The sequence below is a fragment of the Oncorhynchus gorbuscha genome, linkage group LG16 (genome assembly GCF_021184085.1).
Source record: "Oncorhynchus gorbuscha isolate QuinsamMale2020 ecotype Even-year linkage group LG16, OgorEven_v1.0, whole genome shotgun sequence".
NCBI lineage: Eukaryota > Metazoa > Chordata > Actinopteri > Salmoniformes > Salmonidae > Oncorhynchus > Oncorhynchus gorbuscha.
Window position 1 is genome coordinate 12368929 of NC_060188.1, and position 26019 is coordinate 12394947.

Sequence of the window (26019 nt, forward strand, 5' to 3'; positions counted from 1 at the left end):
AAACATGGTGGTGGCAGCATCATGGTTTGGGCCTGCTTTTCTTCAGCAGGGACAGGGAAGATGGTTAAAATTGATGGGAAGATGGATGGAGCCAAATACAGGACCATTCTGGAAGAAAACCTGATGGAGTCTGCAAAAGACCTGAGACTGGGACGGAGATTTGTCTTCCAACAAGACAATGATCCAAAACATAAAGCAAAATCTACAATGGAATGGTTCAAAAATAAACATATCCAGGTGTTAGAATGGCCAAGTCAAAGTCCAGACCTGAATCCAACCGAGAATCTGTGGAAAGAACTGAAAACTGCTGTTCACAAATGCTCTCCATCCAACCTCACTGAGCTCGAGCTGTTTTGCAAGGAGGAATGGGAAAAAAATTCAGTCTCTCGATGTGCAAAACTGATAGAGACATACCCCAAGCGACTTACAGCTGTAATCGCAGCAAAAGGTGGCGCTACAAAGTATTAACTTAAGGGGGCTGAATAATTTTGCACGCCCAATTTTTCAGTTTTTGATTTGTTAAAAAAGTTTGAAATATCCAATAAATGTCGTTCCACTTCATGATTGTGTCCCACTTGTTGTTGATTCTTCACAAAAAAATACAGTTTTATATCTTTATGTTTGAAGCCTGAAATGTGGCAAAAGGTCGCAAAGTTCAAGGGGGCCGAATACTTTCGCAAGGCACTGTACTTATCCATCTGTAGCCTGTCAGTGACATCATGGTCAGAAACTCCAGGGGGGACAAAGAGGTGGAGATGTATAGCTGCTACTGTTCAGCCCTGTGGCTCCAAAGCTTCTCCAATCGGCTAGCACACTGTAATGGTGTCACTTGTTGACTGTTTAGTACACTGGCATTTATTATGTATCCATGACTACAAGGACAATGATCATAATTTTTCTCCCAGTATGATTTTCAGCTGTGTCAGCTGGGTCAGCTGTTGAATAAGAGTTCATCTAATAATGCCATTTTGCTATTATAACATTATTTTGTTTCTACTCCCCTCTGTTTGCTCTCCTACTATCCTACTATCTCACAATAGTTTGGAGATACTGTGGTAAATGTAGATATTCAATAATTGATTAACTGTTCTTGATTTCTATTTGATGTACCTAGATAAGACATGTAATCGTACTCATTCCCATTTGAGAAGACTAAAGAGGAGCAGAGGAACAGGGATTGGCGCGAGCCAGAGTAATACCAATAAATCTGGAGGGCTTAGTGGGATATTTTGGACACCAAGCGAGACAGAGTGCCACACAAGAACACAGCTACTATCTGACCCTTTCTCTGTCCCCTTTTTCTCTGTCCCTCTCTTTTTCTGACCCTATTAGTCACCAACTAACAGGGATGGAGGAAAAGAGATCTCATTCCTTCACCTCCCTGCTTCTTTTCTTCCCTTTCAATCACACTCTGTCCCCATCTGTGTCTGTGTGACTGAGCATGTGTGGTAGGCAGCTTTGATTTGGTAGCCAAGCTCTGTTGCACCAAATCCTATTCAAACAAGGACGAGAGAGAGAGGGAGAGAGAGAAAGGCCAGGAGACATTTGTAGCTGAGTGGACGAGCACAAACAATCCCTGGCACACAGCTTTTGAGTGTCACATAAACCACCCTCCTCTCTCTCTCTCTCTCTCTCTCTCTCTCTCTCTCTCTCTCTCTCTCTCTCTCTCTCTCTCTCTCTCTCTCTCTCTCTCTCTCTCTCTCTCTCTCTCTCTCTCTCTCTCTCTCTGTCTCTCTCTCTCTCTCTCTCTCTCTCTCTCTCTCTCTCTCTCTCTCTCTCTCTCTCTCTCTCTCTCTCTCTCTCTCTCTCTCTCTCTCTCTCTCTCTCTCTCTCTCTCTCTCTTTCTCTGTCTGTCTCTCACTCTCTCTTTCTGTATGTCCCTCTCTCTGTCCTATTCAGTGACCGGCCCGGCCCGTCCCTTTTGCCCCTCCCTGTGTACTCTCTCTCAGGATGGGGGATGTCTATCCCTATAAAAGGCATGTGTGTGCCCTGACAGGGTTTTATTCCAGCCATGGAGAGTCGGAGAGTCCTGTCATCTTACAGGAAGCGTTTCGGGCCCCAGGGGGCTGGCAGCGTGGGTGGGGGCGTGCGGCTCAGCAGTCTCTCCTCCAGCCGCTTCTCCCTCCATGGGAGTCCCCGCCACATGACCCACTCCAGCACCATTTCCCGTCTCTCTCTGGGGTCGGCTGGAGGGGCCCTGCTCCTGGGGACCCCTGGGAACCGGCTGGACTTCTCGGCTGACTCCCTCCTCAAGGCCCAGTACCGGGAGACGCGCACCAACGAGAAGGTGGAGATGATGGGTCTGAACGACCGCTTCGCCAGCTTTATAGAGAAGGTGCGCTTCCTGGAGCAGCAGAACACGGTGCTGGTGACGGAGCTGACCCAACTGAGGGGGAAGGAGCCCAGCCGTCTGGGGGACATCTTCCAGGAGGAGCTGAGGGAGCTGCGCAGGCAGGTGGACGGACTCAGCGCTGGGAAGGCCCGGCTGGAGATAGAGAGGGACAACATGGCTGCTGATGTGGCCACACTCAAGCAGAGGTGAGAATGAGGCAGTCTCATTTCCATCAATACAATTTGTCACTGATCAGTCTACTTTGTTTTAGTAGTTTGGAGTTCCAATTGATATTGTGGAGTTCCAATTGATATTGTGGAGTTCCAATTGATATTGTGGAGTTCCAATTGATATTGTGGAGTTCCAATTGATATTGTGGAGTTCCAATTGATATTGTGGAGTTCTAATTGCTTCAGCAGTCTGTCCACTTAAACGTTTATTCAAAATTTCATTTAGTGGATTTCCTAGTGTTTGGCATGTGTATTGGTCAATATGTTAATTTTGAATTGGAATCTTTGCTACAGTCTAAAACCAACAAATGGATAGTTGCCATAACACAATTCAGTATAACTGGATATCGTGTTACATGATAGAATTGCTCAGTAGATGCTTTGGCTGTGCTCTGAGAAGGCGTTACTCAATGGGTGTCCCTCTTTCTAAACTTGATCCTGACCAGACCCCTACAGCCATTCAATGAGTGTGGAGGAATGGAGGAAACACAATAGAGCTGATTTCCACAAAGAGACCAGGGAGCCCGGCAGATGTTCTGTTGTTGCCTGATCCCCCTTAATACTCATTGGTCAAATGCACGCTTCTTCGTTATGTTTATTGGTTTATTGCTTAAGTGGCGTAGTTTATAGTTATGAGGTTATGGCTTATGTTTTCCCAGGGTGCTTTTTGTTGTTGCCAAGGACAAAGGGAACATCTAAGTTTGTATTGGTTTCTGAGCCTGTGTATACTATGGATCAGAGACGCGTGTGTGTGAGTGTCACTGCTCTCTGATTACAGATCTTTGCTTTGGTGCAGTATGTGGTATATTTTCACAACACTTAGTACAGAACTCAAACCACATCATCAGAAAGGTAGTCATTTCTCAACTCAATTGAGTAAGTACAACATCAAATCATACATTCAGTTTTTGACCAAACTTAATTAGTGTTTCATCTGGAAATACATGTTTCACATTCACAATGCAATACATGTTTGTTTAAAGTAATTGCTTTTCACAATGCAATGCTCACTTTATTTTTGCTATGATTGTCTTCTCATTTAAAAAAATACATTTTACTATTAACCGACTGCTCTTAATTGATAATCACTTAACCGTTTGGTAAACCTGTAGATTTTAGATTTTCTTTTCTACTACAGTTTTAGAGAACTAAATAGTGAAAAAGTATGTTTATAAAGTATAAATATATATGTACTATAATGTACAATTATGATGATGAAGCATTTCGCTGCACAAATAAAATAACATAAAATTGTATTTGTCACTTCTTAAACAATAGGTGTAGATTAACAGCTTACTTACGGTCCCTTCCCTACAATGCAGAGAGAAAGAGAAAAATGACACAAACCAGTACTAGTGCACCTGCGATAACATCTGGAAATCTGCACGCAACCAATACACTTTCATTTGGCTATTAGGATTTTACTGCAAAACATTTCGAATCTGATATTGACAAGATCAGAGATGTTCTCTGTCATACAATTGAAAACAGCGGTAACTACACATTTGGTCAAATTGAGTTAAGACTGAAATCAGGCTTTGTAGTCTCCTGGTTCAATTATCTTCCGTTTTCAAAGAAAATTCAGTTTCAAATGTGCAGTAACTACAATATCCATGTAAGAACCAACGCAAACAGCAGTAAGTGAAGTTACTAAGTGAAGTTCCTGCAGTTTGCCTTGGTATTCTAATGGGCTCTGAGTTCAGGCCATCCCAATCATGACATGCCCTCACACACACCATGAGACAGTCAAAAGGTTTGATAAACACATTTAGATTGGTTAGAGGTCAGTTCGTGTTTCCTGCTGGTTTCCCAACTCTACTCTCTTAACACCAATTCATCAGTCTCTGAAGAAATACAGATCTGAGTTAGAAGGTGTGTGAGCATGTGTGTTTCAGTGTGGGGCAGATAGTGGCAGATGGAGTTTCGAAGTGTGTGTGTGTGCGTGCGTGTTCATGTGTGTGTGCTTGTTTGTGCGTGTGTGTGTGTGTGTGTTTTGGCTCCATTCTGTATGCGTAAACTCTGCCTCCGTGGGAAAGGCTGATGACAGGCTGATGTATAGAAGTGAATGGCTAATGATGTGTAAGCTCTCCATTCAGCTGAGCTCAGCCCACCTACTGCCAACTCTGCTACTGCGGCATGGAAGACAAGTGGTACTCAAACAGTCCATATCATCAGTTTATTCATGTCATTATGTATACAAGGATATTCATACACAGACACATTTAATCATATGCTGATCATGGATGGAAAACATGATCATATATATTGGGTAATTGGTGGGATGATGACTGGGATTCATTGACTTTGTATCAATAGAGAATAGGTTGAAACTTTGTTTTATCTGAGGTGCATGGATCCTCTTTGCATGACCAACGAGGGGACTTAGTGTGCACCCTAACACTGCCTCTCCTTTTATCTGTCTGTTTTCTATTTTTCCTCACTCTCACTTTCTCTTTCAATCAGACTGCAAGATGAGATGGTTCTTAGACAGGATGCAGAGAGCAACTTGAACGCCTTTAGACAGGTGAGGACATTTCTCTCATAAGTTGTATAAATGTCACTATTATTGACCATGTCCCTCTTTGCATGTGATCTTCACAGACCGTGTTTTTATATGAGGAATATACATGTCACATTGACCTAAGGATTCTCTGTGTGTAGGATGTGGATGAGGCATCTCTGAACCGTGTCCAGTTGGAGAGGAAGATAGACGCACTGCAGGATGAGATTGCCTTCCTCAAGAAGATTCACGAGGAGGTGAGCTTCAGCTTCCCCTCATCTCTATGGCAATCTCTAGTCCTTACTGATCAACTTCTGTTTCCATCTCTGAAGTAAATAGTGAATATTCAGAGAATGAAAGAGGTGACCTTTAACCTGTAAGCCTGTGGTTGGTTCTCTATAGGAGCTGCGTGAGCTGCAGGAGCAGCTGATGGCCCAGCAGGTCCATGTAGACGTGGACGTGTCCAAGCCAGACCTGACCGCTGCTCTGAGGGACATCCGGGTCCAGTATGAGTCCGTGGCCTCCTCGAACATTCAGGAGACGGAGGAGTGGTACCGCTCCAAGGTCATATCAGAAAGCTTGGGCTATTGCATATACATGTACATACATTACTGTACAGGCACAGGCAGACACACTACCATACAGATAAACATACATACAGCCAGGTGTTGCACAATGCACACATTGACAACACACTATAAGATGCAGACGTTTAAAGTGTCCTGTCTCTCCTTTTGTTGTTATGCACAGTTTGCCGACTTGACCGACGCAGCTACTCGGAATGCAGACGCCTTGCGATTGGCCAAACAGGAGGGCAACGAGTACCGCCGGCAACTCCAGGCCATGACCTGTGATGTGGAGGCGCTCCGTGGAACAGTGAGTTGTCCAATCAGAGCACAGTGTGCTGTATCAACAATGAGACATAAGAAGATCATGAGTTCCATGACTCCCCTCTCTAACTGAACCACCTCTCCTCTTTCATCTCTTTCCAAACCTCTTCCCCCTTCCTTTCCTTCTCCCTCTCTTCCTCCTCTTCTGCAGAACGAGTCTCTGGAGCAGCAGCTGCGTGAGATGGAGGACCGTTTCTCCGTGGAGACGGCTGGTTACCAGGATATGGTGGGTCATCTGGAGGAGGAGATCCAGACTCTGAAGGAGGGGATGGCCAGACACCTGCAGGAGTACCAGGACCTGCTCAATGTCAAACTGGCCCTGGACATAGAGATCGCTACCTACAGGAAGCTGCTGGAGGGAGAGGAGAGCAGGTGAGGAGATAACGGTGGAGAGGGAGGAGGATGGTGGAGGGACAGGAGGGTGGAAAGGAAGGAGGGTAGAAGTTAGGAAGAGAGGAGGGAGGGAGAGAGAGTGTGTTGGAGGGAATAAAGTGGAACAAAATCATGTGGATATAATGAGCTGGGTCGGGAGGAGACAGTGTGATGAAGAAAGAAAATACAATAGGTGGTGGCTGGTAGTTACTGATACACTCTCTTCCTCTTCCTCAGGATCACTGTTCCAATGCAGAGCTTCTCCAATCTGCAGTTCAGAGGTTAGTAAGGGTATCCTGACCCAGATATATTAGCGTACTCTATCATGACATCTAATAATTTATCCCAACCATATGAATGATGTGCTGATGCATAAATCTGAAGTTAGGATTTGGCTCTGACTGGATTCATGGGCATCTGAAAGCTAAACGTCTCTCTCACCCTCTCCCTGAGTATAGAGACCAGTATGGACACTAAGTTCTCTCCAGAGGCCCATGTCAAGAGGAGCATCATAGTGCGGACTGTGGAGACTAGAGACGGGGAGGTATGTAGAACATCATAGATCATTGAATGAGTCCATGGGGGATTTATTCCCATATCAGATGTGTGAATGTGCTTGCTTCCTGCTTAGCTCCTCCAGAGGGCAGCATGCTACATTTTATTATTCAATACATGCAATTTCATCATCACTTATTGACAGTCCCTCCCTACTGCTGCATCTATAACTCAACATGCCCTGTTCCCTGCTCTGTGTTTCAGATCATTAAGGAGTCTACAGCTGAGAGGAAGGAGATTCCTGACAGTCCTTAAAGGACACAAATGGTGCTAGCTATATGTCTGTCATACTGTCCCCACTCCCCAGTAACGCTTAGAGGCCTTGCATGATAATGATACCCTTTCCTGACCAGGCACCTCCCTCTTCTCCAAACCTCAAAGTCTCCCCAGTTGCAACCACCTCACCATCCCCTTCCTCCCCTCTTCATCATCACCCCCAGACCATGCTACATCATTAAATACTTAGGAGTTGCATTTTGTTGAAACAAAAAAAAATCCCTCATTGCATCCTTGTTAGCATTTTTGCCAAAAAAATATTATTTTTGTATTGCTGTAACTGGAGATAGGCTTTAGTGCTGGGAAGTGTGGCCATGCACCTTAAAAGGAAGGGTCTTGGACTACTACCCTTCGTGAGTTAATGCTTGGAAATTTATATTTTGTTCAGCTCATAATAGTGACAGATCAGAGTGGGAAATGTTCTCAATGTGTTTGGATAGTAGCCAGAGAGGAGGCCTTGAAATGTAGTGATTTTGTTATTCAGCGAGTGGCAGAGGGGTCCTGCTGAAGTTGTGTGGTTTGAGTGGATGTGAGAAGTCAAGAGGAAAGTACAGTTGCTGGGGTTAGCAGTGGACAGGATGGGTCTCAGACAAGGAAGATGATGTGTGAATGACAGTGCTTTTGGCAGAACTGTTGGTAAAAAGAAAGAATCTGACGTAACTCTCCTCTAGGGTTACACGGTGTCTCCCTGATGACAGCCCTCTCCAAGAAACCCTGAGGGAGGGGGGCTTGGAGGGTGGACGAGAGGAGCGGGGTTGGAGGGTTGGAGGAGAGGAGGAGAGGTGGGGGCTTGGAGGGTGGACGAGAGGAGGGGGTTGGAGGGTTGGAGGAGAGGAGGAGGGTTGGAGAAGAGGAGAGGAAGAGGGTTGGAGGAGGGTTGGAGGAGATGAGGAGAGGATGAGGGTTGGCAGGTGGCTGTCACAACACTAACTGTTAATCCCAGCTCTCTCCATCTGCTTAGAAACCTTGCTGACATAAACAAACTGACACCCCTGTCACCTACCATTCAGTACAGATGGTGACTACAGACTGCTTTTCATTCTTCACTAAAGACAAACCGTAACCATCTTCTAATGTGCCTGCCTTTCTTTCACATCCCCCTTCCCTCTGCTTTGCCTTCGTGTCTTCACCCGTCAGCTCTAGATACTATTTCTTCTCTTCCTGTCTGTCTCTTACAGTAGCCACAGCTGAACCACACTGCAGTAGGTCTCAGAAAAACCTACAAGATGTGAATATAACCTTAGTTTTGACCAACATTATGACAACCCGCTAACAACAATAAAGCCATTTTGTTTGATTGGTATTTGTGTCTGAATGAGTCTTTTGTGAATGACAGTTTGTATTTGCTTTCTTTAGTCCAACACAAGCTGCTGCTTGGATTGAATGTGTACCGTTGTATGATTGTGTGTGTTCATGAAATGAAGATAGATCCAGTACCAGCTCACTGATGGACCTTTTACATGACTTTATTTTACATACCCAGCACCTCCAAGTTGTTGATGTGCGTACACCACGTGAGAAACTCGTTGAGTGGGGCGCCAGATTTCAGGAGGACAGTTGGGCACTTGTTGATTGATCATAATCAATAGAACCCACATAGTCATAATCAACATGCATCATTTATCATAATGATAATCATCCATCCATATGTAGGCTCCTGTTTGCGGTATCTGTCTGCGGTGAATGAGTATAACTGAGTCTGACTACCAATCTCTGTATCAGGTTCCACATTAGAGGTATGTGGGAGAGATGATGACTGGCATGGCAGACCGCTGAGATTGACAGGAGGGGTCAATGTTCATCATCATCATCACTACGTTGGTTGTTGTCCAGTGGCGAGGGGAATTGAGGTGGGAGGGTTCAGCACCAAAGCCTAGATTTACAATACAGTCATCGTCACTTGTCATTGTCAGTGCTCTGCCCAGGCCCCTACAGAAGCACATAGACAGTATATTCTCTCACAGACGGGGTCAGACTGTAACACTGTTGAATGATCTAACAACCTATCCACACGTTAAGCCCTCAAGGACCCCTCACTTCACTGCCTGTCCAGACTCTCTCAGTCTCCCTGTAAGGACAATGACTCAAACAGAGATTATATAAGTGCTCTCAGTGCCCCCGCCCCACACACACACACAACCTCACCATACACACTGCTCTCTGGGCCCCTTCTGACAAACAGCCAGAAAGGAGTTGAAGGAGGAAACATGCGTACGTATGTATGTGCTGGGCAGGTATATAGGAGTCCCAGTCACGCAGAGGCCATCCTTTACTCATTGTACAGCTAATGTATTTCTGTGTGTTAGTGTGTGTGTATCAGTGGAGGCAGGAGGGAGGAGCTATAGGAGGACAGGTTCATTTTATTGGCTGGAATATAAAAAGGGAACTGCGTCAAACATGTGCTTTCCATATGTTTTATGTGTTTGATACTGTCCCATTTATACCGTTCCAGACATTACAATGAGCCCGTCCTCCTGTAGATCCTCTCAGAAACCGCCACTGGTGTGTATGTGCACATGTGTATGTGTGTTTGTGTGTGTGTGTGCAGTACAGTACTGTAGGGGAGCAGGTTGAGAGCTTCAAGTTCCTCGGTGTCCACATCACCAACAAACTATCATGGTCCAAACACACCAAGACAGTCGTGAAGAGGGCACCACAATGCCTATTCCCCCTCAGCAGACTGAAAAGATTTGGCATGGGTCCTCAGATCCTCAAAAAGTTTGACAGCTGCGCTATTGAGAGCATCCTGACTGGTTGCATCACCGCCTGGTACGGCAACTGCTCGGCCTCCGACCGCTAGGCACTACAGAGGGTAGTGCGTGCGGCCCAGTACATCACTGGGGCCAAGCTTCCTGCCATTCCGGACCTCTATAACAGGCAGTGTCAAATTGCCAAAGACTACAGCCACCCTAGTCATAGACTGTTCTCTCTGCTACCGCACGGCAAGCAGTACCGGCGTGCCAAGTTTAGGTCCAAACGGGTTCTTAACAGCTTCTACCTCCAAGCCATAAGACTCCTGAACAGCTAATCAAATGGCTACCGAGACTATTTGCATTGCCCCCCCCCCCTCTTATACGCTGCTGCTACTCTCTGTTTATTATCTATGCATATACACTTTAACTTTATCTACATGTACACATTACCTCAATTGCCTCGACTAACCAATGTCCCCACACATTGACTCTGTACCGGCACCCCCTGTATATAGCCTCGCTACTATTATTTTACTGCTACCCTTGAATTATTTGGTACTTTTATTTATTTTTTAATTACTTAACACTTACTTTTCTTAAAACTGCATTGTTGGTTAAGGGCTTGTAAGTAAGCATTTCACTGTAAGGTCTACTACACCTGTTGTATTGTGCGCATGTGACAAATACAATTTGATTTGATTCGATGTGTCTATTTAGCCTGGCTCTTGTCAGTGGACTGGCGTGTCTCAGGTCTGGGATGGAGGTGGCCTCGAGCTGAAGGAATTCTGGCTAGATAAAACACTCACTCCAACCACGGCTTGTTGACCCCAAACATCACACAACCCTGTACAATCCAACCACGGCTTGTTGACCCCAAACATCACACAACCCTGTACAATCCAACCACGGCTTGTTGACCCCAAACATCACACAACCCTGTACAATCCAACCACGGCTTGTTGACCCCAAACATCACACAACCCTGTACAATCCAACCACGGCTTGTTGACCCCAAACATCACACAACCCTGTACAATCCAACCACGGCTTGTTGACCCCAAACATCACACAACCCTGTACAATCCAACCACGGCTTGTTGACTCCAAACATCACACAACCCTGTACAATCCAACCACGGCTTGTTGACTCCAAACATCACACAACCCTGTACAATCCAACCACGGCTTGTGACCCCAAACATCACACAACCCTGTACAATCCAACCACGGCTTGTTGACCCCAAACATCACACAACCCTGTACAATCCAACCACGGCTTGTTGACCCCAAACATCACACAACCCTGTAAATCCAACCACGGCTTGTTGACCCCAAACATCACACAACCCTGTACAATCCAACCATGGCTTGTGACCCCAAACATCACACAACCCTGTACAATCCAACCACGGCTTGTGACCCCAAACATCACACAACCCTGTACAATCCAACCACGGCTTGTGACCCCAAACATCACACAACCCTGTACAATCCAACCACGGCTTGTGACCCCAAACATCACACAACCCTGTACAATCCAACCACGGCTTGTGACCCCAAAATCACACAACCCTGTACAATCCAACCACGGCTTGTGACCCCAAACATCACACAACCCTGTACAATCCAACCACGGCTTGTGACCCCAAACATCACACAACCCTGTACAATCCAACCACGGCTTATGCACTCACAGGGCTCCTGGCAATACAGACCTCTTCACTCCATGAGAGAGGATGTCTAAAATGACCCATCATTTGTACTCAAATAGTGATTCTAATGAGGATAATGAGTATGCTGCCGTCTTCTTCCCTTGACACTTTTTGACACTAGTGTGTGTTTGTTAGCTCTCTATGCTAATAGAATCCATAATGAGCTCCCTAATGCATTTGTTTGTATCAGCGCAGAACATCAAGCACTCTTTCTCATCAATCACTACTCCAGTACTCAGCTCTTATTATGTAAAGGTACACAGAGAACTAATGCTGGTAATGAGATGCTAGATGTGTGAGCATCATATACATGCCCTATCTCTGTGTTGCAGCCAGCACCCTTCTCCTCTCAGCCCCCTTGTCCTCTCCCCTCTTCACTACACATTCCTGCACTACTCGGCCCTGCCACCAAAGGGTCATGGGAAGGCATGTGTGCTTGTTGGTTAATTTTAGCCCTCATTTCATCAAGCCCATTGAGACAAAACACAGAACAAGCATGTCAACCCCTCCACCAAACACCACCACCCTAAAGCAACTCTCTCTGTCTCTTTGATTCTCTAGCAGACTCCATGAACAACTGCAGTGACTTTTGACACACTAAGGCTACATTTACACAGCCTGCCCAATTCTGATATTTTGTTACCTATGTTACCAAAGGCATACATCAGAGCTACAGGAGACAACAGAGAGACATGTCAGTAACATCCACCTAAAATGATAGGTGGTACTACATTTAAAGCAATGCACCAATGCATATGAACTCTCTGGACACACAGGCACACTACGGACACAGACACAAACACACAAACACACACACACACACCAAGTCCATTAACACATCCAACTCCAGGCCATCTGACTGTTTAATAGTCACCAGTAGCCGGCCTCTGCCCAGTACCCTGTACTGCCCTGAACCTTAATCACTGTTACTACCCTGCACCTTTGAGACTGCTGCCCTATGTACATTGTCACTGAACCCATTTCATATGTATATACTGTATTCTAGTAAAGGCTCATCCTATATAACTACTTCTGTACACACCTTTTCTATTCATATACTGTCCATACTGTCTATAAACACACCATTATATCCATAATGGACTCTGACATTGCTCTTTCTGATATCATTTCACTTATTTTATTTTATTTTGGGGATTTGTGTGTATTGTTTTGTATTTTTAGGTATCACTGCACTGTTTAAGCTAGAAGCATTTCACTGCACCTGTGATAACATCTGCAAAATATGTGTAATCAACCAATCAAACACTACGTGTATCTTTGTTGATTATTGACAACTCGACCAATCGTTATCAAGAGGTCATACAATAAGGAACTTTAGGTCAATCAATGTTGGGATGATTCATATTACAGTTTTTTACAATCACCTTGGCACTAATTGCAGAATCTTGACGTCATTTTTCAGAACGTTTGACACAAAACTCACATCTGATGATCAAAATTAAAAATGTTCAAAACTTTAACACTTTTTCCAATTGCTTGGATACAATACACATACAGCTAAGATCATTTGTTAATTGAACTAAAATCACCTTTTCAAAATGACACTACTTAACATCAAAGTATTACCATTTCAAAATGCAATTCACACATTACATCTGAAATGACTGTCTATTCATTTCATTACAATTATCTAACTATCAATTGATACAACTGATCAAAATGAGAAGTAACTGTTGCATTACTCTTAATGCAGTTTTATGGAAACTGACAAACAATATTCCATGTTTAGATCATGAAAGTTTCAGGATAATGAGATCCATTGACACCAATTACCGTGGAACATGAACCAATTGGACTACATTATCTATGGATGTAATATTTCATCATCATTCCTTATGAGACCCTGTTTCTATGGTCCCATGTACCACTTTTCCAGGCCGTGTTTTCAGATTTGACATCACTGTATACTCACTTTATTAGGTACACCTATCTAGTACTGGGTAGGACCCCCTTTTGCCTCCACAACAGCCTGAATTATTCACGGTGTTGTACGTTAAGAGATGCCCTTCTGCACACCACTGTTTTAAACGGCTGTTATTTGAGTATTTGTGGCCTTTCTTTTAGCTTGAATGAGTCATTCTCCTCTGACCTCTCTCATTAACAAGGTGTTTTTGCCCACAGAACTGCCGCTCACTGAATGTGTTTTATTTATCGCACCATTCTCTGAAAACTCTGGAGATTGTGGTGTGTAAAAATCCCAGATGCTGGAACCACCATGTGTGGCACTATACTCTATATATTGAGTTGCAGGCAGCCACATGATTCACTGTTCGAAGGAGCAGGCTATTTGCGTTAACATGCAGGTGTACCTAATAAAGTGGCTGGTGAGTGTAAGTATGCAGGCCCTTGTAATTTATTTTCCAATACTGCCAACTCGTTACTGATGATTGATTTCACATTGTGGTACGAGTATATAGTGAAATGAGTGGTATCCATCTACAACAACACAGAGATAACATTGGAGCCGGCAGGTGATTCAGGCCACAATAGAGGTCAAGCAGTTGGAGGAGGAAAACGAGGAAGATGTGGTGGTCAAAGGAATGGCAGGGGACAAGCACCCCTTCTGAGAGGTGGTCGTGGGCCTCGTTTGAGAGGTGTGGGGGAACGTGGTAGAGGACAAGAACCCCTTCTGAGAGGTGGTCGTGGGCCTCGTTTGAGAGGTGTGGGGGAACGTGGTAGAGGACAAGAACCCCTTTGAGAGGTGGTCGTGGGCCTCGTTTGAGAGGTGGGGGAACGTGGTAGAGGACAAGAACCCCTTCTGAGAGGTGGTCGTGGGCCTCGTTTGAGAGGTGTGCGGGAACGTGGTAGAGGACAAGGACACCTTCTGAGAGGTGGTCGTGGGCCTAGTTTGAGAGGTGTGGGGGAACGTGGTAGAGGACAAGAACCCCTTCTGAGAGGTGGTCGTGGGCCTAGTTTGAGAGATGTGGGGGAACGTGGTAGAGGACAAGAACCCCTTCTGAGAGGTGGTCGTGGGCCTCGTTTGAGAGGTGTGGGGGAACGTGGTAGAGGACAAGGCCAAGGACCAAGCACCCCTTCTGAGAGGTGGTCGTGGGCCTCGTTTGAGAGGTGTGGGGGAACGTGGTAGAGGACAAGAACCCCTTCTGAGAGGTGGTCGTGGGCCTCGTTTGAGAGGTGTGGGGGAACGTGGTAGAGGACAAGAACCCCTTCTGAGAGGTGGTCGTGGGCCTCGTTTGAGAGGTGTGGGGGAACGTGGTAGAGGACAAGAACCCCTTCTGAGAGGTGGTCGTGGGCCTCGTTTGAGAGGTGTGGGGGAACGTGGTAGAGGACAAGGACACCTTCTGAGAGGTGGTCGTGGGCCTAGTTTGAGAGGTGTGGGGGAACGTGGTAGAGGACAAGAACCCCTTCTGAGAGGTGGTCGTGGGCCTCGTTTGAGAGGTGTGGGGGAACGTGGTAGAGGACAAGAACCCCTTCTGAGAGGTGGTCGTGGGCCTCGTTTGAGAGGTGTGGGGGAACGTGGTAGAGGACAAGGCCAAGGACCAAGCACCCCTTCTGAGAGGTGGTCGTGGGCCTCGTTTGAGAGGTGTGGGGGAACGTGGTAGAGGACAAGAACCCCTTCTGAGAGGTGGTCGTGGGCCTCGTTTGAGAGGTGTGGGGGAACGTGGTAGAGGACAAGAACCCCTTCTGAGAGGTGGTCGTGGGCCTCGTTTGAGAGGTGTGGGGGAACGTGGTAGAGGACAAGGCCAAGGACCAAGACCCCTTCTGGAGGTGGTCGTGGGCGTCGTTTGAGAGGTGTGGGGGAACATGGTAGAGGACAAGGAGCACCCCTTCTGAGAGGTGGTCGTGGGCCTCGTTTGAGAGGTGTGGGGGAACGTGGTAGAGGACAAGAACCCCTTCTGAGAGGTGGTCGTGGGCCTCGTTTGAGAGATGTGGGGGAACGTGGTAGAGGACAAGGCCAAGGACCAAGCACCCCTTCTGAGAGGTGGTCGTGGGCCTCGTTTGAGAGGTGTGGGGGAACGTGGTAGAGGACAAGAACCCCTTCTGAGAGGTGGTCGTGGGCCTCGTTTGAGAGGTGTGGGGAACGTGGTAGAGGACAAGAACCCCTTCTGAGAGGTGGTCGTGGGCCTCGTTTGAGAGGTGTGGGGGAACGTGGTAGAGGACAAGAACCCCTTCTGAGAGGTGGTCGTGGGCCTCGTTTGAGAGGTGTGGGGGAACGTGGTAGAGGACAAGGACACCTTCTGAGAGGTGGTCGTGGGCCTAGTTTGAGAGGTGTGGGGGAACGTGGTAGAGGACAAGAACCCCTTCTGAGAGGTGGTCGTGGGCCTCGTTTGAGAGGTGTGGGGGAACGTGGTAGAGGACAAGAACCCCTTCTGAGAGGTGGTCGTGGGCCTCGTTTGAGAGGTGTGGGGGAACGTGGTAGAGGACAAGGCCAAGGACCAAGCACCCCTTCTGAGAGGTGGTCGTGGGCCTCGTTTGAGAGGTGTGGGGGAACGTGGTAGAGGACAAGAACCCCTTCTGAGAGGTGGTCGTGGGCCTCGTTTGAGAGGTGTGGGGGAACGTGGTAGAGGACAAGAACCCCTTCTGAGAGGTGGTCGTGGGCCTCGTTTGAGAGGTGTGGGGAACGTGGTAGAGGACAAGAACCCCTTCTGAGAGGTGGTCGTGGGCCTCGTTTGAGAGGTGTGGGGGAACGTGGTAGAGGACAAGGCCAAGGACCAAGCACCCCTTCTGAGAGGTGGTCGTGGGCGTCGTTTGAGAGGTGTGGGGGAACATGGTAGAGGACAAGGCCAAGGACCAAGCACCCCTTCTGAGAGGTGGTCGTGGGCGTCGTTGAGAGGTGTGGGGGAACGTGGTAGAGGACAAGGCCACGTGGGACCAAGCACCCCTTCTGAGAGGTGGTCGTGGGCCTCGTTTGAGAGGTGTGGGGGAACGTGGTAGAGGACAAGAACCCCTTCTGAGAGGTGGTCGTGGGCGTCGTTGAGAGGTGTGGGGGAACGTGGTAGAGGACAAGGCCAAGGTGGACCAAGCACCCCTTCTGTGAGGTGGTCGTGGGCCTCGTTTGAGAGGTGTGGGGGAACGTGGTAGAGGACAAGAACCCCTTCTGAGAGGTGGTCGTGGGCCTCGTTTGAGAGGTGTGGGGGAACGTGGTAGAGGACAAGAACCCCTTCTGAGAGGTGGTCGTGGGCCTCGTTTGAGAGGTTTGAGAGGTGTGGGGGAACGTGGTAGAGGACAAGGCCAAGGACCAAGCACCCCCCTTCTGAGAGGTGGTAGAGGACGAACCCCTTCTGAGAGGTGGTCATGGGCCTCGTTTGAGAGGTGTGGGGGAACGTGGTAGAGGACAAGGCCAAGGACCAAGCACCCCTTCTGAGAGGTGGTCGTGGGCGTCGTTGAGAGGTGTGGGGGAACGTGGTAGAGGACAAGGCCACGGACCAAGCACCCCTTCTGAGAGGTGGTCGTGGGCGTCGTTGAGAGGTGTGGGGGAACGTGGTAGAGGACAAGAACCCCTTCTGAGAGGTGGTCGTGGGCGTCGTTGAGAGGTGTGGGGGAACGTGGTAGAGGACAAGGCCAAGGACCAAGCACCCCTTCTGTGAGGTGGTCGTGGGCCTCGTTTGAGAGGTGTGGGGGAACGTGGTAGAGGACAAGAACCCCTTCTGAGAGGTGGTCGTGGGCCTCGTTTGAGAGGTGTGGGGGAACGTGGTAGAGGACAAGGCCATGGACCAAGAACCCCTTCTGAGAGGTGGTCGTGGGCGTCGTTGAGAGGTGTGGGGGAACGTGGTAGAGGACAAGGCCAAGGACCAAGCACCCCTTCTGAGAGGTGGTCGTGGGCATCGTTGAGAGGTGTGGGGGAACGTGGTAGAGGACAAGAACCCCTTCTGAGAGGTGGTCGTGGGCCTCGTTTTGAGAGGTGTGGGGAACGTGGTAGAGGACAAGAACCCCTTCTGAGAGGTGGTCGTGGGCCTCGTTTGAGAGGTGTGGGGGAACGTGGTAGAGGACAAGGCCAAGGACCAAGCACCCCTTCTGAGAGGTGGTCGTGGGCCTCGTTTGAGAGGTGTGGGGGAACGTGGTAGAGGACAAGAACCCCTTCTGAGAGGTGGTCGTGGGCCTCATTTGAGAGGTGTGGGGAACGTGGTAGAGGACAAGAACCCCTTCTGAGAGGTGGTCGTGGGCCTCGTTTGAGAGGTGTGCGGGAACGTGGTAGAGGACAAGGACACCTTCTGAGAGGTGGTCGTGGGCCTAGTTTGAGAGGTGTGGGGGAACGTGGTAGAGGACAAGAACCCCTTCTGAGAGGTGGTCGTGGGCCTCGTTTGAGAGGTGTGGGGAACGTGGTAGAGGACAAGAACCCCTTCTGAGAGGTGGTCGTGGGCCTCGTTTGAGAGGTGTGGGGGAACGTGGTAGAGGACAAGGCCAAGGACCAAGCACCCCTTCTGAGAGGTGGTCGTGGGCGTCGTTTGAGAGGTGTGGGGCAACGTGGTAGAGGACAAGGCCAAGGACCAAGCACCCCTTCTGAGAGGTGGTCGTGGGCGTCGTTGAGAGGTGTGGGGGAACGTGGTAGAGGACAAGGCCACGGACCAAGCACCCCTTCTGAGAGGTGGTCGTGGGCGTCGTTGAGATGTGTGGGGGAACGTGGTAGAGGACAAGAACCCCTTCTGAGAGGTGGACGTGGGCGTCGTTGAGAGGTGTGGGGGAACGTGGTAGAGGACAAGGCCAAGGACCAAGCACCCCTTCTGTGAGGTGGTCGTGGGCGTCGTTGAGAGGTGTGGGGGAACGTGGTAGAGGACAAGAACCCCTTCTGAGAGGTGGTCATGGGCCTCGTTTGAGAGGTGTGGGGGAACGTGGTAGAGGACAAGGCCATGGACCAAGCACCCCTTCTGAGAGGTGGTCGTGGGCGTCGTTGAGAGGTGTGGGGGAACGTGGTAGAGGACAAGGCCACGGACCAAGCACCCCTTCTGAGAGGTGGTCGTGGGCGTCGTTGAGAGGTGTGGGGGAACGTGGTAGAGGACAAGAACCCCTTCTGAGAGGTGGTCGTGGGCGTCGTTGAGAGGTGTGGGGGAACGTGGTAGAGGACAAGGCCAAGGACCAAGCACCCCTTCTGTGAGGTGGTCGTGGGCCTCGTTTGAGAGGTGTGGGGGAACGTGGTAGAGGACAAGAACCCCTTCTGAGAGGTGGTCGTGGGCCTCGTTTGAGAGGTGTGGGGGAACGTGGTAGAGGACAAGGCCATGGACCAAGAACCCCTTCTGAGAGGTGGTCGTGGGCGTCGTTGAGAGGTGTGGGGGAACGTGGTAGAGGACAAGGCCAAGGACCAAGCACCCCTTCTGAGAGGTGGTCGTGGGCATCGTTGAGAGGTGTGGGGGAACGTGGTAGAGGACAAGAACCCCTTCTGAGAGGTGGTCGTGGGCCTCGTTTGAGAGGTGTGGGGGAACGTGGTAGAGGACAAGAACCCCTTCTGAGAGGTGGTCGTGGGCCTCGTTTGAGAGGTGTGGGGGAACGTGGTAGAGGACAAGGCCAAGGACCAAGCACCCCTTCTGAGAGGTGGTCGTGGGCCTCGTTTGAGAGGTGTGGGGGAACGTGGTAGAGGACAAGAACCCCTTCTGAGAGGTGGTCGTGGGCCTCGTTTGAGAGGTGTGGGGGAACGTGGTAGAGGACAAGAACCCCTTCTGAGAGGTGGTCGTGGGCCTCGTTTGAGAGGTGTGCGGGAACGTGGTAGAGGACAAGGACACCTTCTGAGAGGTGGTCGTGGGCCTAGTTTGAGAGGTGTGGGGGAACGTGGTAGAGGACAAGAACCCCTTCTGAGAGGTGGTCGTGGGCCTCGTTTGAGAGGTGTGGGGGAACGTGGTAGAGGACAAGAACCCCTTCTGAGAGGTGGTCGTGGGCCTCGTTTGAGAGGTGTGGGGGAACGTGGTAGAGGACAAGGCCAAGGACCAAGCACCCCTTCTGAGAGGTGGTCGTGGGCGTCGTTTGAGAGGTGTGGGGGAACGTGGTAGAGGACAAGGCCAAGGACCAAGCACCCCTTCTGAGAGGTGGTCGTGGGCGTCGTTGAGAGGTGTGGGGGAACGTGGTAGAGGACAAGGCCACGGACCAAGCACCCCTTCTGAGAGGTGGTCGTGGGCGTCGTTGAGATGTGTGGGGGAACGTGGTAGAGGACAAGAACCCCTTCTGAGAGGTGGACGTGGGCGTCGTTGAGAGGTGTGGGGGAACGTGGTAGAGGACAAGGCCAAGGACCAAGCACCCCTTCTGTGAGGTGGTCGTGGGCGTCGTTGAGAGGTGTGGGGGAACGTGGTAGAGGACAAGAACCCCTTCTGAGAGGTGGTCATGGGCCTCGTTTGAGAGGTGTGGGGGAACGTGGTAGAGGACAAGGCCACGGACCAAGAACCCCTTCTGAGAGGTGGTCGTGGGCATCGTTGAGAGGTGTGGGGAACGTGGTAGAGGACAAGAACCCCTTCTGAGAGGTGGTCGTGGGCCTCGTTTGAGAGGTGTGGGGAACGTGGTAGAGGACAAGGCCACGGACCAAGAACCCCTTCTGAGAGGTGGTCGTGGGCGTCGTTGAGAGGTGTGGGGGAACGTGGTAGAGGACAAGAACCCCTTCTGAGAGGTGGTCGTGGGCCTCGTTTGAGAGGTGTGGGGGAACGTGGTAGAGGACAAGAACCCCTTCTGAGAGGTGGTCGTGGGCCTCGTTTGAGAGGTGTGGGGGAACGTGGTAGAGGACAAGGCCACGGACCAAGAACCCCTTCTGAGAGGTGGTCGTGGGCGTCGTTGAGAGGTGTGGGGGAACGTGGTAGAGGACAAGAACCCCTTCTGAGAGGTGGTCGTGGGCCTCGTTTGAGAGGTGTGGGGGAACGTGGTAGAGGACAAGAACCCCTTCTGAGAGGTGGTCGTGGGCCTCGTTTGAGAGGTGTGGGGGAACGTGGTAGAGGACAAGGCCACGGACCAAGAACCCCTTCTGAGAGGTGGTCGTGGGCGTCGTTGAGAGGTGTGGGGGAACGTGGTAGAGGACAAGAACCCCTTCTGAGAGGTGGTCGTGGGCCTCGTTTGAGAGGTGTGGGGGAACGTGGTAGAGGACAAGAACCCCTTCTGAGAGGTGGTCGTGGGCGTCGTTGAGAGGTGTGGGGGAACGTGGTAGAGGACAAGGCCAAGGACCAAGCACCCCTTCTGAGAGGTGGTCGTGGGCCTCGTTGAGAGGTGTGGGGGAACGTGGTAGAGGACAAGAACCCCTTCTGAGAGGTGGTCGTGGGCCTCGTTGAGAGGTGTGGGGGAACGTGGTAGAGGACAAGGCCAAGGACCAAGCACCCCTTCTGAGAGGTGGTCGTGGGCCTCGTTTGAGAGGTGTGGGGGAACGTGGTAGAGGACAAGGCCAAGGACCAAGCACCCCTTCTGAGAGGTGGTCGTGGGCGTCGTTGAGAGGTGTGGGGGAACGTGGTAGAGGACAAGAACCCCTTCTGAGAGGTGGTCGTGGGCCTCGTTTGAGAGGTGTGGGGGAACGTGGTAGAGGACAAGGCCAAGGACCAAGCACCCCTTCTGAGAGGTGGTCGTGGGCGTCGTTGAGAGGTGTGGGGGAACGTGGTAGAGGACAAGGCCACGGACCAAAACAGCGGCAGCAACAGCAGAGAGTGTCCAATGAAATCTGAGCAATAGTTGTAGACCAGGTCGTAAATCATGGCATGACAATGACTGAGGCAGCTACAATGATTCAACCAAACCTCAGAAGATCAACCGTGGCCTCAATCATCAGAACTTTCCGCAACGAGAACTGGTAAGTCTTCAGCATGCGTTAAACATTAGGCTACTCTCAATTGTCAAATGACTGAAAACTGCATGCCAATGTGTACCACAGAGTAGGTGATGTGACTAAATGTATTCTTAATGTAATTTTCCCTGCAGAATATAGACTAGGCCAAATAGGGGAGGCAGAGGCAAAATTCTGACTGACCAACAAGAACGGGCTGTGGTCACTTTGGTTCGGGACAGAAATTGTATTCACCTTACAGAAATTTGACAGCACATCTTGGACAGTGATGACATGTTCAACAATGTGGAAGCAATAAGTTTGCTGACTATTGCCTGCATGCTGAAAAGGCACCAGGTGTCTCTAAAACAGCTATACTGTGTGCCTTTTGAAAGAAATGCAGACAGAGTGAAGCAACTGAGGACTGAGTATGTTCAGGCGTGTTCAGTTTCAAGATGCCTGTTGTGAAAAATTGCCCAAGAATTCCACATCATTGTAATCAGCAATTCTCTTTCCAAAATGTATTTTTAGAGGGTGATGGAGCTGGATGCTGATGAAAACCATCACAAATTCCTCTTTTTAAATGAGGCAGGCTTCAACCTGGCCAAGACAAGGAGGAGAGGTCAGAATTTTGTTGGCCAGCGGGCAACCAACCAAGTACATGGACAACGTGAGGCCAACATCGCCATGTGTGCGGCTATATTGGAAGATGGTGTGGATCATCGTATTAGATCATATAATGCAGCTCTCCTTGTAACCTTCCTTGATGAGCTAAATCAGGTCTGTAGAGCTGATGGCATGACCTATGTCATTGTGTGGGATAATATCAGGTTCCACCATGCTCAAATGGTGCAAGCATGGTTTCAGGCCCATCCACAATTTACCACCCTGTACTGACCCCTTACTCTCCTTTCCTTAAGCCGATTGAGGAATCTTTCTCCACATGGGGGTGGAAGGTATATGATAGGCTCCCTCACGAACAAGCCACCCTTCTCCAGGCCATGGATGACGCATGCAATGACATCACGGCAGACCTGTGTCGGGCATGGCAAATCCAGGCCTGACACTGGTATGTGAAAAGTGCAAATCAATCCCAGAACAACAGCAAAGGACCTTGTGAAGATGCTGGAGGAAACACGTACAAAATTATTTATATCCACAGTAAAAACGAGACCTATGTCGACATAACCTGAAAGGCCGCACAGCAAGGAAGAAGCCACTGCTCCAAATCCGCCATAACAAAGCCAGACTACGGTTTGCAACTGCACATGGGGACAAAGATTGTACTTTTGGGGAGAAATGTCCTCTGGTCTGTTGAAACAAAAACACAACTGTTTGGCCATAATGACCATTCTTATGTTTAGAGGAAAAGGGGGAAGGCTTGCAAGCCGAAGAACACCATCCCAACCGTGAAGCACGGGGGCGCCAGCATCATGTTGTGGGGGCGCTTTTGTGCAGGAGTGACTGGTGCAATTCACAAAATAGATGGCATCATGAGGTAGGAAAATTTGGTGGATATATTGAAGATCATAACATCTCGAGACATCAGTCAGGAAGTTAAAACTTGGTCGCAAATGGGTCTTCCAAATGGGACAATGACCCCAAGCATACTTACAAAGTTGTATAAAAATGGCTTAAGGACAACAAAGTCAAGGTATTGGAGTGGCCATCACAAAGTGGGAGGAGTTATAGGAGGACAAGTTCATTGTAATGTCTGGAATGGATTAAATTAAGCGTTATCAAACACATCAAACATATGGAAACCAGGTTTGACTCCATTCGTTCCATTCAAGACATTACAATGAACTTGTCCTCCTATAACTCCTCCCACCAGCCTCCTCTGGCCTGGACATACACTTGCACACACTCACAGACACACACCCACACATGCACACACCCACACAGACACTAGTTTTTTTTAATGATGACAGTGTGGCAGCAGGCGCGGGTGTAGATTATTGAGGGGACACAGGAGAGGGCTCAAGTGCCCCATCCTCCACAGGTCCAGGCCCTTGCCATATTGGTAATTAGCATGTAGTATAATGGTTAGGTTGGGGCCCTGCTATATACTGTCATCAAAACATACCCAGACTGTGTCTCTTGTTAAGTCGAGGTGCCCTCGCCGTTTCACATAATTTTCTGTGAATCTTCTCCAATCTTCTCAGCCGTCGCCAGTGTTATCAGTGACTGGCTCAAGGAGCAGAAGGTTGAAGGAGCTTTGAGACGTGAGACTGGAGAATTTGTACCAATGGTTTGACAGGATGAGTTGAGGCATGAGGCATTCTACTTGATGTGTTGATGACACCTTCCAGCCCATGTTAAGGTTTCTCACCTTTATCTGTATCTTTTCTTATCTGCCTCTTGTCACATGACATATCAATGGGCTGTTATTCACCAAGTTGGTTCAGTGGCTGTTTATGAGGAGTGGATGCTGATTCCCAGAATTATGATCTTGTTTGTCTTTTTTAAATTAAAGGCCCAGTGTAGAGAAAAACGTTATTTCTCTATGTTTTATATATAATTCCACCCCGTGACGTTGTAATAAAACTGTGAAATTGTGAAAATGATGATAATGCCCTTTTAGTGTAAGAGATGTTTGAAAACACAGTCAGCAAAATGCTGTCTTGAGAAACGAGTTGAGGAGCTTTACAGAGGCCAAAGAGAGAGGGAGGGGGGCTATTTTGAGCGTAGAGACTTGTGATGTGCAGTGAAGCAGTTGAGGGTGTCTCTGCTCACTGTCAAAAAGTGGCAGGCGCGTCTGGTGGGATGATGACTCCCCCTGCCCCGCGCAGTGCTTGGTCAACCCTGTCAAATGGGGAGGGCATCCGAGATTCACCAAATAGTAGCTTCTTCTACTGTCCGGATGAAACGTAGCGGTTAAGACTTCGATTTACCCCTTTTCTTTCACTTCTCTTTTATATTGTTGACGGGGAGGGCGGTGTTGGTTTTTCTCCTCTTCATTAGATGATAACGACTGGCAAGGCTAGACTAATTGTAGAGCCTGTTCATTATTTTGTAGGCAAAGTGAAACCTTTTTGACTTAGGAAATACCGTTTTTACACTTCCCTGTGTACCGCAAGCAAACCCCGGCTTCCAGTTCTTTCTCCTGTGGAGCGAGCGCCTTTTTTGTATCACCCTAGCAACTGGTCCTCCTCGCCGCTCCTGCCTTGTGACATTTCCTTGTCGCTTTGCTCACCAGCTATCGCATATTGAATTCGACTTTTTGCACCCGCCTGTATACGGGGCCATTTTTGCACACGGTATTTCCCTACTTCGTCTTTAATTTGATTTATTTAAAACTCTGGAGGTTAATGCGTCGGAGAAGTCTCATCTTTCTGCGTCAAAATGCCTGTGAGACGCGGTCATGTAGCCCTCCAGAACACTTATCTGGACACCATTATCCGGAAATTCGATGGACAAAGTAAGTGAACCCACTTTACATTATGACTAAAAAAGTAACAACATAATGTGACCATGAGCAAGCTGTTATAACTGTATAATCCCAACAACAAACAATTAGAAATTAAAGTGAATGCCTTTTCCATGTAACCTTTCAACCATGCAAAGTGTAATAAAATGAAAAGACAAATGCATTTGTCTAGTGGTCTCTTGTGCCCCCCCCCAGTTTCTATTGATCCTAATATGAGTGCTACATGGCTGTTTCTGTAATCAAGCAGATGCTTCAGTTTAAGTCTGTCTGTCTGTCTGTCTGTCTGCCTGCCTGCCTGCCTGCCTGCCTGCCTGCCTGCCTGCCTGCCTGCCTGCCTGCCTGCCTGCCTGCCCGCCCGCCCGTCTGACTGTCTGTCTGTCCGTCTGCCCGCCCGTCCGCCCGCCCGCTTGTCTGTTGGTGTAACCCCTGTACTATGGCCTGGGCGTTAATGGCATGGAACAGGTGTTACTGCATTGCCCTGTAAATGTCTAAGACCCTCTGGCGATACTCCTCCTATCTCGACATTTGATTTACAGTTCAAATTTAGGTTATGTCCGTATGCATGTGCTGAATATGCCAAATTGTCATGTTAATACTATAGGTTTGTGTGTTTAGTATGTCTTTGCACCTGCCTATGTTTTCCACATGTTGCATGAATTCACATGCTGCACTAGATTATATTGCATGAGTTAACATGTTCTCCGTTCTTAAACTGGTCAGACCACTGGATCCTGATAGAAACTGTACATAATGTCTTTGCTTTACAGAGTTTGCATGTGACCACTAACCACTACTACACACTCTATTAGTGCATATAACTGAGTGATATCCTTCTTGAACAGGACCTTATGCAGCTCATCACAGCACGCTTTACACCCACAGTGCCTCTTCGTTTTCGTGCTTTTGTCCTGAATTAAATGGTATCGTAGTTGACTGTTGCGCACTCAGAAACTGCCCCACAATTTCTTTGCAACCCACTCAAATAAAACATTATTGATCCATTCAGCAAAGAAGAAATCCAGTTGTTTAAAAAAGAGGAATGGCTCTGATTAGCACTGAACTTCAATTACAGTAGAGGCCTATAACCTAGCTCAGTAGTGGCCTATAACCTAGCTCAGTAGAGGCCTATAACCTAGCTCAGTAGTGGCCTATAACCTAGCTCAGTAGTGGCCTATAACCTAGCTCAGTAGTGGCCTATAAGCTGCTCAGTAGTGGCCTATAAGCTGCTCAGTAGTGGCCTATAACCTAGCTCAGTAGAGGCCTATAACCTAGCTCAGTAGTGGCCTATAACCTAGCTCAGTAGAGGCCTATAAGCTGCTCAGTAGTGGCCTA

General features: G+C 48.7%; 2 protein-coding genes across 4 annotated transcripts in view; both read left to right on the forward strand.

The window, feature by feature from the left end:
- Window positions 1–1911: 1911 nt before the first annotated feature.
- LOC124000874 (glial fibrillary acidic protein-like) lies at window positions 1912–8458 on the forward strand. Its single transcript, XM_046307548.1, has 9 exons — window positions 1912–2538; window positions 5026–5086; window positions 5224–5319; window positions 5465–5626; window positions 5813–5938; window positions 6104–6324; window positions 6562–6605; window positions 6783–6868; window positions 7084–8458. The coding sequence occupies exons 1-9, from the start codon at window positions 2012–2014 to the stop codon at window positions 7132–7134; spliced, it is 1374 nt and encodes a 457-aa protein (XP_046163504.1). The 5' UTR covers window positions 1912–2011; the 3' UTR covers window positions 7135–8458.
- Window positions 8459–24003: 15545 nt separating this feature from the next.
- Window positions 24004–26019, forward strand: part of LOC123999170 (potassium voltage-gated channel subfamily H member 6-like) — a 41191-nt gene continuing 39175 nt past the window's right edge. For all 3 annotated transcript variants that reach the window (XM_046304663.1, XM_046304662.1, XM_046304664.1), the window contains exon 1: window positions 24004–24678. In XM_046304663.1, the coding sequence (XP_046160619.1) occupies window positions 24603–24678 (76 nt within the window). In that variant the 5' untranslated portion in view covers window positions 24004–24602. The remainder of the gene's footprint in view (window positions 24679–26019) is intronic.

What these genes read in the sequence shown, in the direction of transcription:
- LOC124000874 (XM_046307548.1), top strand. Translation starts at nt 2,012, where the DNA reads ATGGAGAGTCGGAGAGTCCTGTCATCTTACAGGAAGCGTTTCGGGCCC. An exon ending in AGGAGTGGTACCGCTCCAAG is followed by an intron (nt 5,627 to 5,812) that starts GTCATATCAGAA and finishes TGTTATGCACAG; the next exon opens with TTTGCCGACTTGACCGACGC. An exon ending in TGGAGACTAGAGACGGGGAG is followed by an intron (nt 6,869 to 7,083) that starts GTATGTAGAACA and finishes TCTGTGTTTCAG; the next exon opens with ATCATTAAGGAGTCTACAGC.